General features: G+C 41.3%; 2 protein-coding genes across 5 annotated transcripts in view; one reads left to right on the forward strand and one right to left on the reverse strand.

The window, feature by feature from the left end:
- Positions 1-1,449: 1,449 nt before the first annotated feature.
- Positions 1,450-7,622, forward strand: YARS2 (tyrosyl-tRNA synthetase 2). Its single transcript, XM_013371956.3, has 5 exons — positions 1,450-2,278; positions 3,792-3,959; positions 5,830-5,985; positions 6,312-6,482; positions 6,926-7,622. Exons 1-5 carry the CDS (start codon positions 1,476-1,478, stop codon positions 7,083-7,085), a joined length of 1,458 nt encoding a protein of 485 aa, XP_013227410.2. The 5' UTR covers positions 1,450-1,475; the 3' UTR covers positions 7,086-7,622.
- Positions 7,623-10,928: 3,306 nt separating this feature from the next.
- DNM1L (dynamin 1 like) overlaps positions 10,929-14,911 on the reverse strand; it is a 37,202-nt gene continuing 33,219 nt past the window's right edge. For all 4 annotated transcript variants that reach the window (XM_065034782.1, XM_065034797.1, XM_065034789.1 and 1 more), the window contains 2 exons: positions 14,099-14,258; positions 10,929-13,282 (listed from right to left, as the gene is read on the reverse strand). In XM_065034782.1, coding sequence (XP_064890854.1) covers positions 13,226-13,282; positions 14,099-14,258 — 217 coding nt within the window. In that variant the 3' untranslated portion in view covers positions 10,929-13,225. The remainder of the gene's footprint in view (positions 13,283-14,098; positions 14,259-14,911) is intronic.

Genomic DNA, 14,911 nt, shown 5'->3' on the forward strand with positions numbered 1-14,911 from the left:
GCAGTGTTTTAAACAGGCTCAGACTTTGAAAGTTTATAAATTCTGGGGTTCGCAAGTTCTAAAGCTGCAACGTTACTAATCCACACATCTGGTATCCATTCTGCTAGGTGCCCTACTCAAAGCTGAACACCTCGTTTCCAGCACGTGCATTTTAACCTGAAAGTAGTGATAGAGGGAATTAACACTTAAAAGGTTAACCACATAGCAAGTGTCTAGCTTAGAGCTTTGTGTAACCTGTTATATTAGAAACAAGGCCTTATTGAAGAAAGCAAACTCTGCAAAGATAAGAAGCTTTGCAGCATCTGGCAGCATCCTCAAGTGGACGAGCTACCTAGAGTCTTCAGCACCGGGAGGACGATGATCCAGTTAAAACCAGTCCAGAAGTTTCAGCTCTGGCCAACTCAGCATACTAGGCCAAAGGTTAGAAAGTTCACGAGTAGTCTTCACCGCAGACCCCAGCCCACGACCACCAGCAGGCACTGCACAGGCGCAACAGGGAGGAGCCACAGGAGGAGGCTGTGGAAATTATTTCCTGGAATTCATTTTAATACGAACGGCCTTTTGAGGGAAATGTTATGAATATGTATAGGTGTTCCTGGGATAACAATGAATATGTGACACCTTGCTACATTTAAGCACGCTTCATGCCGAGATCAATTGCACAAGAGTAGAGGAAAGATCCTTCTTGCACCCGGCGCCAAATAAACATACCTTCTTTATAACCTCTTGGGTTGTAAAGTTTTATAGTCAGGAGAAGCACAGAATCATAGAATGGTTTGGGTTGGAAGCGACCTTCCAAGCTCACCCAGTCCAACCCCCTGCCATGAGCAGGGACATCTTCAACCAGATCAGGTTGCTCAGAGCCCCGTCCAGCCCGGCCTTGAATGTCTCCAGGGATGGGACATCTACCACCTCTCTGGGCAACCTGGGCCAGGGTTTCACCACCCTTGTTGTAAAAAATTTCTTCCTCATGTCTATCCCAAACCTCCTCTCTTTTAGTTTAAAACCATCACCCCTTGTCCTGTCACAACAGGCCCTGCTAAATAGTCTGTTCCCATCTTTCTCATAGGCCCCTTTTACGTACTGAAAGGCCACAATAAGGGCTCCACAGGCTTAACTACCCCAACTCTTTCAGCCAGTCCTCACAGGAGTGCTGCTCCAGCCCCCTGGAAAATCCCGGTATTTCGGGTTGAAAAAATCAGGAGAAGCCCACACACGCGTGTCTGCCAGCATCATCTTTAATATCCCGGAGGCCAACCACCAGCCAGCGCACAGGCCCGCAGCACTCTCACCGCCGACCATTACGGCCCCTCCCCGACTCCTCCCAGCCGAGCCACCGCACGCCAGGCGCCGCAGCCCGGCCGGGCCCGCAGGCACCGCTGCGGGGAGAAGCGAAGGCCCCGGCGGCCCCGCCCCGGCCCGCCCCCCGCCACCGCCCTGCGGCCCCGCTCCGTTCCCAGCGTCCCTCGGGCAAGATGGCGGCGCCCACACTAGGCCGGCGGTGCGGCCGGGCAGCGCGGCTGTGGGGCGGCCCGCACCGGGTCCTGCCGCCGCTCTCGCTCCGGCGGCGAGCCCACGAACAGCCGCGGCGGGCCCGGGGCGCCATGGGGCTGCTGGCGGCGCAGTGCGAGCGCGGCCTCTTCCAGGAGGTGTTCCCGGCACAGAGCGCGGAGGAGCAGCTGCTGGAGCTGCTGGCGCCGGGCCGCCCGCCCCTCACCGCCTACTGCGGCTTCGACCCCACGGCCGACTCGCTTCACGTCGGGCACCTGCTGCCCGTCATGGCGCTCCTGCACTTCCAGCGCGCCGGCCACAACGTTATCGCCGTGGTGGGCGGTGCCACGGCGCGGCTGGGGGACCCCAGTGGCCGGGAGCGGGCGCGGGAACCGCTGGCGGCGGAGCGGGTGCGGGCGCAGGCGCGGGGGCTGCGGGCCGGCCTGGAGCGGCTGTTCGAGAACCACCGGGAGCTGTTCCGGGGGGCGGGCGGCGAGCGGCTGGGGCAGGCGGTGCTGCTGGACAACTCCGGCTGGCTGGGCCGGCAGCAGCTGCTCGACTTCCTCGGCGGGGCCGGCGGGCGGCTCCGCATGGGCACGCTGCTGAGCCGGCAGAGCTGCCAGGCGCGGCTGCGGAGCCCCGAGGGCATGAGCCTGGCCGAGTTCCTCTACCCGGCGCTGCAGGCCTACGATTTCCTCCACCTCCACCAGCAGCACGGCTGCCGCGTCCAGGTGGGGGGCGCCGACCAGATGGGCAACATCATGTCCGGCTACGAGCTCGTCACCAAGTACGGCGGGGCCGAGTGGGGCAGATGGCGGGTACGGGGAGTCTATTCCGGGGGCGGGGTCGCGTCCCAGCTCTGTGCCGCTTCATGTGACATTTAAAGTGCCAGGAGTAGAAGTCGCACCTGGGGGAGTAGGCACTGGGCAGTGTGCCCAGGTGGCCAGGAAGGTGAACAGCATCCTGGTTTGTATGAGGAAAAGTGTGGCCGGCAGGACTAGGGCAGTGATCGTTCCTCTGCACTCAGTGCTGCTGAGGCCTCGAATCGTGTGTTCAGTTTTGGGCCCTTTGGTACAAGAAATTCAGGTGCTGGAGATTCAGAGAAGGGCAACGAGGCTGGTGAAAGGTCTAGAGAACAAATCTGCTGAGGAGCAGCTGAGGGAACTGGGGCTGTTTAGCCTGGAGACAAGGAGGCTGAGGGGAGACCTTATCACTGTCTGCAACTACCTGAAAGGAGGTTGTAGCATGGAGGGGGTTGGTCTCTTCTCCCAAGTAACAAGTGGTAGGACGAGAGGAAATGGCCTCAGGTTGCGCCAGGGGAGGTTCAGGTTGGATATTAGGAAAAACTTCTCACCGGAAGTGTTGTCAGACATTGGAATAGGCTGCCCAGGGAAGTGGTGGAGTCACCATCCCTGGAGGTGTTCAGAAGACGTAAAGTTGAGGTTCTTGGGACATGGTTTAGAGGTGGACTTGACAGTGTTAGGTTAATGGTTGGACTTGATGATCATAAAGGTCTTTTCCAACCAAAACGATTATATGATTTTAAGAAGTAATTGTCCTGAACATGAGCCTGTCACGTACATACATTTTGGCCACGTTTTTAAGTCTTTTCCATGAAACATTAATGAATTTTTAACAAAAGGTATGGGTTTTTGTTTTAGTGAACGTGTTTGCCAAATAACCAAAATCAGATATCCCAAAATGGGAGAAAATCAAGACAATTCTTCTGCTGGCAAATGCATTATAGTGTAAACACCAAAGTAGAGGCAGTTGTGGTATGTTGGTATGGATGGCTGCATTTCTTCTCTCGGAAATAAAATGAAACCTGATGATGAGCTTTTGCTTATCCACCAGATTTGGTGTGAGTCTTACAAAATTCACAGAAGTATACAAGAAAATCAGTGAGTACGTGGCAATGCTTCTACTTCAGTACGTGCTTGACTATTACAAGCCATTAGAGCCTCTGCACAGAAGAGAAGCCTTACAAGTGTCAAAACCACAAAAGTAGCTTCAGCTAGTGCTCAGAGCAGATGACAAAACACACAGGACACTTGAACTTGCTAGTGCTGTTGCTCATGAAACTACTTAAAGTAATTAGATTTTTAAGTTCAAGTTTCCATTTTTTATTTTCCTAAAGCACTCTTCATAAAAGTGTTCTTGCATCTTTTGCACTCTTCCCCCGTCTTACTTAAATGCTTTATATCAAGGACAGAATCTTATAGAATGCTTATATTTTAGTCAAATTTACCAAGATGTGATTTTTTTTCTTTTTAACATGCAGTGACTCTTCATTTTCTCAGGATGACAGGAACAGATGTGTTTGGAATTACTGTACCTCTTATTACCAGTACTACTGGAGATAAACTGGGAAAGACTGCTGGCAATGCAGTTTGGCTAAACAGAGAGAAGACCTCTCCATTTGAGCTATATCAGTTTTTTGTCAGACAACAGGATAACGTGGTTGAAAAGTAAGTAGCTTTTCGTTGTTGTTTATAAAACCCGATCCTCACTGTTGGCTGTAACTGTGGAGATACGTGCAATCTGAGTTCCTTGTAGAGGTATATTTTCATATAACTGTACACTCCTTAAATAAACAGGCATGACTGGTTCATAAGTATAGAGTATAAGTATACAGTGTCTCCATATATTGGCATATGTGTCACCAAATTACTATGTGGATGAACAAACAAGTAAAGCACAATGCATTTTGTTTTACCAGTGGGGAGGCTTTTTCTTCTGAGGTACATTACTTTCAGTACCATAACATCACAGTATCAAAGGAAATCTCGTGCTGAGTAATAAGCAACTGCAGTTTAATAGATAACAATTACTACAAGTTTTTACCTAGTACGAGGTATCCAGAAACACCACATTCGAATTGCAGGAAGCTACTTAACTGGTTATAAACAAACACATAAAGTTTAGGAACTGCATCACATTACAAACTGCATATCCCTAAGCAACTTGAAATAATGCCTTGTTAGGAAAAAGCCAAGAAATTCCTAATTAAGATTGTATTAACTGTCTAGATTAGTGTTTGCTAAGTTGTTTTGATCATGCGCCTCTATCAGTGAAAACAAATTTAAGCATACGCTCCCAATACATGTATATTTCTTTATAGATTATATAAATGTACTACTGAAGTTCTAAAGTTTTCCTCTTGCACCCCAGTATATCATCTTGTGTACCTCCTGGGGTGCTGGCACCCCACTCTGGAGACCACTGGTCTAGATAAAAACATGCCTAGGGGACAGTTACACTGTCCAGTTACTACTTAAAGCTGTAGCACATAGACAAAATTCTGAATAAGCGTTACTTAGGGTAGAACAATTCCAATGAGCAAAATGTGGTCTTGGATTCATTGTGCTATCTCTGAATCTGCACCAACCACCCATAATTCGTATTCTTACTGACTAGTGTAAAAAAATATTCATATAACGACAACACGAAATGGTAGCAAAAATACAAGAAATACCATTTGACAGGTTGCCTTCATGATGGCTGGCCTCCTTGCTGGTGTGCCAGTGACATGGCTGAAAATAAATAACCAATAGCTTTATTCAGGGTATTACATTAATTCTAATAAGTTGCTATATGTTGTCTTTTCAATCTGCTTTTCTTTAAGTGTTAATATCACTGTCAAATCTGAGTCCTCATAAATCTCAGACAGGTTCTTCCCTTTCATATTGTGACCTGTCTCATTAACTCAGTTATCTGTCTCAAAGGTTTATGCCCTGATATTTCAAATTTAGGTTCTGCATCCACACTTTTCAGGTTGATAAAAAGGGTATGTGGGTACTTAACATTAAAATGTTTCACGCGTTCAGACTGTAAGGGTACTTTTCTTAAGAAAATACACTTCCTAATACTATAAGCCCATTAAAATGGGATTCTGCTTAGGTACACACCTTTAAATTCTCGATTATCCTAAAAAAGCTTCCTGTTGAGATGCTGTCAATACATGGCATGCTTCTGTCCCGCAATCACCACAGAATGGCAGGGGTATTTTGCATTAGCATATTGTACAGCTACTATGAATATAATATAAAACCTTGTTAGTTGACACAATTGCAAGAAATACTGTAACCAAGTTGTTAATTGAAAGACAAGCTTTATAAAAGCATTTGACACTATCTGATGTCTGAAGACATAAATAAAATGTGAGTTATCCGGCTAAGCTTAAGCATGTGGGGAAAAACAAAGAGTTGTTTGAAAGCACAGAATATGGATTTCTTAAATTAAGAAAACTTTAGTGTAATTAATGATGCTTGGATGGGAAAGGCAGAAAATCTGTAATAATGCCTGTATAGACAAAAATATTTTTTTCCTTGTTTGTAGATACCTGAAACTCTTCACCTTTCTTCCTCTTGAGGAGATTGACCACATTATGGAAATGCATGCAAAAGAACCTGAAAAATGGGGTCCTCAGAAACGACTTGCTGCAGAAGTGACCAAGCTTGTTCATGGCAGAGAGGGGCTAGAGTCAGCTAAGAGGTGAAGTCTTGACTTGTCGAGCACTTTTCTTTCAGATTTATTGAATGTTATTTATCTATAGCCTTTTCAGGGACTGTTTTCATGTAGTTAGTTGTTGCTCAGCTGTAAGAGAAAAATGTAGTAATTCTGTAGGCTTAAAAATACAGCAACAATATAAAAAAAATGCAGTGCAGTGGGTTATGATGAAAATAAATTGGGCTGTACTTTAGTTACTTCTGTTACTGTGGACCCTCAGAAAAGTTGGGGAGGGGAATCTGATTAGTTGGGTAGTACTTTGTGCAAAGATGAGGCTAGCACTGTGTTTTGAATTATCTTTGTTCTCACAGGTGTACTAAGGCCCTTTATTACAGCAGCATGGAGGCATTGGAAGCTATGTCTGACCAAGAGCTACAGGAACTTTTCAAACAAGCTCCTTCAGCTGAATTGCTGCTCGAACCGGGAATGAATGTTCTTGACTTGTGTCGCAAAGCAAATGCCATTCCAGATGGACCCAGTGGGTATGTTATCACCTGTGCTCTTTGGTAATACCTCATATAAACAGGCTGTAGTGGTCTGCTTTCAGAATTTACGGGAAGAGGACAGCCAAATCAAGTGGAAAGAGGGTAATTATCTACATTCCAGCATTACACAATAAGGGGGCAGGTGGCCTCATTCAATTTTGAAGTGAAAGTGTAGGATTATGCAATGTTGTGTACCTTAGCTACACCTGATGAAGGGACAGACTTAAAACGACAGCCTATGTTTCCTTATACCTCTTATAAAGAATGGGAGTGGTAGAGGCTAAGGTTAATTTCAGTCACTCTTGACCTGGACTGAAAGTGCAAGAGAATTAAAATTTATTCATTTATAGATCCAACCAAAAAACTCCTAACTGAACCTTTAACAGCAAAAAATGGTTTCTTCTTGCAATGACCAGGGGTTTTTTTTTGTTTTTTTTAAGGTACCAGAAAATTACAGATGGTGGAGTTTCAATAAATGGGATTCGAGTAACTGATCCTGAGACTGTTCTTATTCTTGGACAACATATTCTCAAGAATGGAGTGTCATTGCTTAGGATTGGAAAGAAAAATTACTACATCATAAAATGGTTGCAGTTGTGACAACAGAACGTCTCCCTAACATCATGTATCTTTTTTCTGAGTCTGTTGCTTGAAGATGTTTCTATACTGTGCATTACTGTGCAGCTCACAGACTGCACAATACCATAGTTTCATTTTCAAAATGCACCAACAGAGTTCAAATAAAGGCAACTAAGTTATACCACCGAAGAGATTTTTAGATCCTCTGCCTTATTCAAAACCCTACTCATAACAGGATGTGTACAAGAAGATGAAAAGATGAATTTCAGAGTCCAAAGATGGAGATGCTCTTCCTGTCCTTCTACAACCCTCTGTGTTGTAGGAAAAGTACAGTGGCCAGGTGTCTACAGCATAATCCACAGCAACATGAACAAAAGCATACTGAAAACCAGTACTTCTTACTGCTTTTGTCCAGTTTGACTTCATCCTAACAAAAGAAACCTGCAGAATGGGTGAGGACAAGCAGGCTATGATGAACAATTTTTTTTCCTGAACAGGTTTGCTTTGAAGGAAGCACCAGAAGATTCACAATAAATGAATAGAATTATTAAGCCCTAATATGTAAGCTTATTATTGGTTATATGTGGGGGCAAGCCCCAAAACGCTTTCCAGCCTAACAAATTCACTTTTTGAAATGTAAGAGAATAAATGTGAGAGAAAATAGAGCCTTTCAAAGCTTAAGCCAGCCCAAATAATCTTTTATGCGTTCTGCATGCATTATGTGACTTCTAGAACGTGGGTGACACTGTAGTGCTTTAGCAATTAAAATCATCTGGTCCTTCAGACAGGGCAACATGCAAAAGCTGCATTTCTTCCTGAAAGAGCAGAAAATGATCCTACTGCCCAGCCAATGTTTGGGATCACAGCTTTATCACTTTCTTATAAAGACAACACAAAAGTTAGGAGTGTACTTATAGAGCTGTTAGAATAGCAACATCTACATTTAAAGATAGTGTTGCATTATTGCTCCCAAACACCACAGCCCCTTTTTGTAACTACTCCAGCCCCTTACACACCTGGATACCCATAAACACGGAGTACAACACCTTGCTAAAGTCCCTTCCCATGGTAGGGTTTGGGATTGGGTTGCTTAGGTGCTATTGGTGCCAGAGTACTTACAGCCAGGTCACCTAAACAACAAAACCTACATGCGTTTACTAAAATTATTTGTAGTACAAGCTCTTATTTTAATTACTTAAACTGGTTAGTTGACTTAAAATACAGCAGCAGAGTTGGCTGGCTTATAATTTTGTTATTAAGGGACCCTCCCTGCCCCAGTGTAGTCACTTTGGGCTTTGGTTCCAGTGTTGTTTTCAAGGCTTATGGTAATCCTCGCTTTTAGGCCAAGGCAAATAATTTCCTAGTGCAAGAAACTCCTACACAATACAGTTTTGCAGCCACAAGGGGAGAGACCTGAACATGGTAATGCATCAACCTTTCTTTGTTGTTAGAATAAGTAATCTCAAGTAATGGTAATTCAGCTGGGTTTAAACCACCCAGCCTATGAAAAGAATGGGGAAATGGTAAGAAATGTTAAGGGGAGGGGGGGGGGGGGAGGGTGTTTGTTTTTTCTTTACTTGATGTTTGCTGTATTTGCCCCGTCAATCAAGATTTCAACAGTAATAAATTATAGCTTACTGCTTATACATCATAGCTTCTTCAAATTATTAAACTGTAACATGGTAGCACATGGAGTTAGTTATTAATTTCTGTTTCTAGATCCCACTTATCCATCGGATGATAAGATCTCTCTATCCCAGTCTCTGATGAAAAAAAAAGTAGTTGAGTCATTCCTACCTTAAAAAAAAGGTCTACAGATCCTGTTAGCTCTCAGGACCAGTTTGTGTTGCTTGTTACTTTGCTTTAAACTGCAGTGATGATCAGCACTATCCTAAAAAACCATATGGAAGAAAAAAAAAAATCACAACTTTGATGGGAAAAAGGTAGAAGGAAGAGAAAGTTTTCATCTACTTAATATAGCTGCATTGTTTCTTAAACGGCAGCAGCATTATTGCAATAAAGAAACATGAACCCGGGAACAAACTACACCGGTGCACACCCATGTTAACCTCCAGAGAGACGCAACAGATCAAAATTGACAGGTACTTTCTGATTGCAGGAAATAAACTAGGAGTGAGTTTCGTTTCTGATTATCTCCTGCCTTTTTTCTTTCATCTCCAAATGGTGCAGATACGCATATATCCGCACATTTCAGCTTTGTTTAAAAGCATTAGTACCCACTTCGATGAGGTATTAAAAGGGCTTTATTTTTTTACAAATACAAAATAAAAAAGGGAATGAAATTCTTTGCATACAAGGTTTTTAGTAAGATCCATTAACTCCAAGAAATTCAGTCTATGCTTCCTTTTGACCAACTCCTAGTAATCTAAATCCATTCCTGAATCTTTCCAAAGAAACAGATGGACACAACCACAACTTTTCTTGACTGTACTGGGTATCACAACAGAGCATTTGAATCAAGGATGACTGAAAATAAAAAATAATTAAAAAAGAGTATTCTTTCTTAGCTTGATCTTATTTCTCATGTACCTCAATAGAGGTATGGTCAGGTAATCAGAGACATGGCTTGTTCAAAAAATATTCAAGTATTAATCATGTCTACAAGTGTGTGATTTGGAAGTGTAAAAATAAGTTATTTGCGCCAGCTATAAACAGAAACAAACAACATTTGTAGAGCATCTAGGGGACAGCAAAAACTAGAAGACGTAAATGTAACATTGTAGCAGCTAGCAAGGAAGAGCTAAAGGTTGAACAGGTGTGCAGCAAGTCAACTAAAAGGGAGGTGTCGGAACCTGAAAGCACCTTCACTAGTTGAAACAGTCACTGGGCATAAATCCATATGCAGGTGGTCTACTGTGTTTTTATCTTAATCTTTGAAGTATTAATCATCTAGCTGTCACCTAGCATAGAGTTTAACTGGCAACACATTAAAAAGCATATGCATTTGAGATCTTCACTATCTACAGAAATTACTAGCTAGCTAGCAATCGCTCTTCTAGCTAAAGGATTGAACTGTGGAAAAAAACAAACAAACAAACAAAGAGAATTCAATTCAAGTGACCAAGAAGGGCACAACAGACTAGGAAGTTGTTTCCTTTGCTGTATTCCATAGGGCAGGGACCTGAGTTTGCAACACTCAGTCTGTCATCTTTCAAAGTCAATCCTCCATCAAGCACAAGGTAAAGGCCAGTTTTACTTCAATTACTTCAGAATACAGTTTGAAGTGCACAGACAACCCCCCTTACCCATCTATTCCACTAAGTGAAATTTGTAACTGACTACTAAAAAACCCAAGTAATTTGACAAACTCTGTTCACATAGGTATACTGCGTTTTATTTACAGTAGTACCACACATAGGTCAGGTATTAATGTCAAACATGTACTATTCTAAACTTGGCTACAGTGGTTATTCTCCCCCATGATTGTGTTTCACTGGATAGCAAGTTATTTTAAGTTAGCTGAAATTTGTGCATTGATGGCAAAAGTACTTCTAGTTCAAATTAAATAAAGTGAACTAGAAGACATTTGTAAACAATCAGTCTAATTGGGAATTTTTCAGCTGCTGCCTTCCTCTGGCTTTTCCCCCCAGTTTCACCATTATTTATGTTAAAGGTGGCAGCAACAGTAGCATTTTAAGTATAGTTCAATTCTAGACAACAGATTGCTTAGAAACCATTCACAGCCACTAGCAGCCTGTCCACACTATTACATATGCAACTATACGAGAACTAAACATAGAATTGCGTGAGGGCAAGTGGCAAACATACATAAGGCTGTACAAATGTAGGTAGTTGGACTGTTAACTTGTAAGAGCATATAAGTCCTGCCACCTGAACCACAAGTCAGTTCAAAACTTTATTTCTGGAATAAATAATTTTGTGTATTCTTTGTTTATTAAATAACAGGATTGTTACAGCATGGATTTTTAAAGACTTGCATTAAGGATTACAAATCCAGTTCATTTCTTGGCACTCAAACATTACCAAATTGAAAATTTCTGTGAAACTTAAACAAGAAGAGTCATAACATTTCAAAAAAACAAATTAACACTGTGGAAATGTCACATGACTTTACAGAGCCAGTTATCACTTGCAGGAATTTCTTAAATAAATGGAATTCATTTGCTTTATGCAGCATTTCAGAACTTTACAAGGCAGAGTATTTCTTCACAAGAGACTGATGACTGAACTTTGGGAGTTAAAGCTTAGGTAGCAGTTCACTTATGGACGGCTCTCCCCTGTTCAAAACAGACTTCTTAGATGTCGAAAGCAACGGGGAGAGAGGTGTCAAGTGAATTCCAACCAGAAATGTAATGACTTTGACAAAACTATTAAAAGCTTTCACTGTTCACCAAAACTGATTTGAAAAGTGGCTTGCACTTGAAATTCACTACAGTCACACATTTGTTAATTCTGAGAACTACCATCCCTGGATACAACACAAGAAGTTAAAATAACTTCCTTTGTATTCATCACATGTAATGCATACATCATGACATTCTAGGCTGTTTAAAACCACAGAATATATTTGTGTTCTGCAGGAATTATTTCAGATCATGCATAAAAGTATTCAAAAGCTGCACGTCAGACTTAACTTCTTGTGCTTACATTGGTGCCAAACTGAAGAATACCATGAGAAAAATAATTTTTTAAACAGACCTTCTTGTAAACTGAGGTTTTTAAATTTTCAATCCTCAGCAGCTTACAAAAAGAATTCCATTTCTGTTAACTGATGAAGTGGGGAAAGAACTGAATATCGTAATAAAAACTTCACTATATTGGCCCAATATTGTAAAAGCAAGCCACGGATGTTAACAGCAGTGTCCTATTTTTCATGCAAGTTGTGTGAGATATAAAATTTGAGCAACACCATAGTAAACATTTTTACTTTATACAAAAAAAGTGAATCTGCTTGAAAAGTACATGCAAGTGTGCTGGCTAGAGTTTAAATAAATTTAAATTCATAAAAATTTAAATGTTTACTTTTTAAAGGCCAGTATAATCAATATTTATCTGTATGAATTATAATCAGAAGTAACTCATCAACATAATTTCCAACCCACAATTCCCTAATTTTAGGATTGTCCTCAAAAAAAAAATAAAAGAAAGAAAAAGGAAAGTAAAAAGCTACTTACAGCACAGTAAAATTTCCTCAAAAGTAACTGTAATCTCTGGTATAAATATTCCAATCCCACGGACTGTCTTTCATACTGTCATACATTCCAACATTTGCAAGAAGTTGTGGGGATCCCCTTCTCCCTGGCCAATTTAATCTGTTTTTAAAAGAAACACTTATTATCCCATAACAGTTTTGAAATCTGTTTTTATTTTTCCGTTCTGCCAGAACAAATTTACTGTCGGATGGTCCAGGGGCTTGGTCCCAGAGGGGAGGAAGGGGAAGGTGTTCTTGTACCTGATTATAATCCCCAATGTTTATACACAAGCTCCAGTGCACATTAATAACTTTGCACCCAACTTTTCAGTAGGCTGTTATTGTTCGCAAGCTCCAGGCTAATTCTTCCTACATGATACTCCGTTCAATGAAGTTCGAAGTTTTGTCTGCAGTTTTAACATTTGGGGGAAAAAAATGGGGACACACATACATAGTAATACGGTAGACATCTCTACTGTGCTATAAAATTGATACCTCCATCTGTCATAGTGCATGCAATATATTCATGAAAGAAAATACTCGGTGCTCTCTTCTCTTCACAGTATTTAAACTTCTATTGTAAAGCAGCTTAAAACTATGCCACAAGACTACACCGTCCATCTTAACCACAGGCAACCTGTTTAGCAAGTCAGGCACTGGAACTTTAATGTTTGTTTTTTTTCCCCCAAGTTCAAGTGAGACTGTCACAGAAACAGTAGACTTGGTCTGCTTTAATTTGCACCAGAAGATGGTAAGGAAACATTTAGAGCCATATATTATGTGGATTAAATACAACTTATTTTGCAAAATACAGCATATTTTTTTCTGTTTGCAAATCAAACCAACTGTCTTTACATGAGCAGATTTACACAGTTGCCGTACACAGATAAGAGTTCATAAATAAAAATTCTACTCCGTATACCATGCCTAGCAATTTTCAAGTCAAGGTAACCTCCGATGCATATAAATAGTGTGGCTGGTACAGTCTTCACCAAAGATGCGTCTCACGAATCTCTGCAATGATCTGACTGGCTCGCTGAAGGGCCTGCGCACGGAAAGACAGAAAAGCCAGAGTTATGGAGTTTTTCTGAAGAGATTTCTCAGAGATGACAGCAGCAGTATAGTAAATGTGATGTTAAAAAGGAAGCTAAGGCTAATAATTTTAATTCTGAAATGAGTGTTAACAACCTGCAATGACATTGATTGACAACCCTGAACCCTTCCATCTGCAAATGATTATGCAAGTAGACAATACTACAAAGCAAAAGGTAATAGTAAAACTTAGCATTGGTGTCATTAAATCATTTCTCTAGAGACATTAATTAATTGAAAACTGAACTCCTGGTTAGAAGCAAAAAGACCTCACTGTCATAATTTTGAGCAACTTTTACATACTCAGTGTTCCAAATAACACCTAAGATTGTCTTAATATTTTGTATTTATAAAGAAATTCTCAAGGGAGGCAAACTTTTTCACCACAAACAGTTTTAATGCTTTAAACCTTCCTCAAAATAAAAGGGAAACTGCACCTATTTTATATCACTTTTAGCATTCTGATGCTAAACTGAACTGCTGAACATGAAGTTAAACAAAAGCAAATCACTAAAACTAAATGTATAATTGAAAATAACACCAGATTACAACTTCTGCTTTACGCCTGAAATATAGTTTAAGTCACCTCTTCCCATAATCCTTTCTGGTCACATATTGCTTTAAATTCCTCTAGCAGAGAAAAGTAATACACTGGCATACTCTTAAAAACCAGCAAAACAAAACAAAAAGGCAAGTCTTCAAAAAATCTCACATTTATATGGTTTCAATTTCATTAATTACTCCCATGAGTTCCTGATCTTTTTAATACCTTTAGCATGTCAGCTGCCTCTTTTCTGCGCTGTGCCATGTCCTCAGATTCCGTCAGAAGGTCATCCAACAACAAGGATTTATACAGCTGGCCCACCAGCTCACTCTGAAGAGTGTCTTTCACGTGGTTGACCAGAAAATGCATCACTGCCTTTGGCACACTGCAAACACATTAAGATTGTTTCTTCAAAAAGAATTACTCCAAATCAGGTCTGTTCTAGATTGAAGAACGCACAGTGAGAGCAAGTGGCTACACACAAACTTGGCTCAAACTACCAGGAATTTACCACTACCATAAATATCGTAAGTATCTTGTGCAATTTGAATTTCTCCCAAATAGGATAGCTGCATTGTAAAGAACATGATTATATATAGTGTAAAAAAATAAGAATAAATTATTTTGTTCACTAGAGATCAGTCTGAGTCTCCACTGTGTTAGGCATGGCAAAAAGCTAAGTATTTCAACCTTAGAATCAATCTTACTGTGTGTATGAGAAAGGAAAGAGGCAAAGAAAGAATTCATATATCCGATCTTAACTTAGTAGATGAACTGAAAACAGGATCACTGTTCAAACACTGGGACATATTATCTCTGGTATCAGAGAGCAGAATGTGAAGGCAATTTAAAACCACAAAGTTTAAGTGTGAAAAATACACTCGTCTGGAATGAAGGCAGACAGCAACCAGTGAGAATCAAGAACAATTCATCAGAAAGACACTACAGAATCTGTGGAGCAATATTTTTCAGCTCTATGTCAGGCTAAAGCACCTGAAAGAAACCAGTGTCTTAGCTCTGATTTCCATGGCACTAAGC

The sequence above is a fragment of the Columba livia genome, chromosome 1, assembly GCF_036013475.1.
Source record: "Columba livia isolate bColLiv1 breed racing homer chromosome 1, bColLiv1.pat.W.v2, whole genome shotgun sequence".
Classification (NCBI taxonomy): Eukaryota; Metazoa; Chordata; class Aves; order Columbiformes; family Columbidae; genus Columba; species Columba livia.

Excerpts from the sequence above, each read along its gene's own strand:
- YARS2 (XM_013371956.3), top strand. The coding sequence starts at position 1,476 with ATGGCGGCGCCCACACTAGGCCGGCGGTGCGGCCGGGCAGCGCGGCTG. Across the intron at positions 3,960-5,829 it reads CAGGATAACGTGGTTGAAAA|ATACCTGAAACTCTTCACCT; the intron begins GTAAGTAGCTTT and ends CCTTGTTTGTAG. Across the intron at positions 5,986-6,311 it reads GGGCTAGAGTCAGCTAAGAG|GTGTACTAAGGCCCTTTATT; the intron begins GTGAAGTCTTGA and ends TTGTTCTCACAG.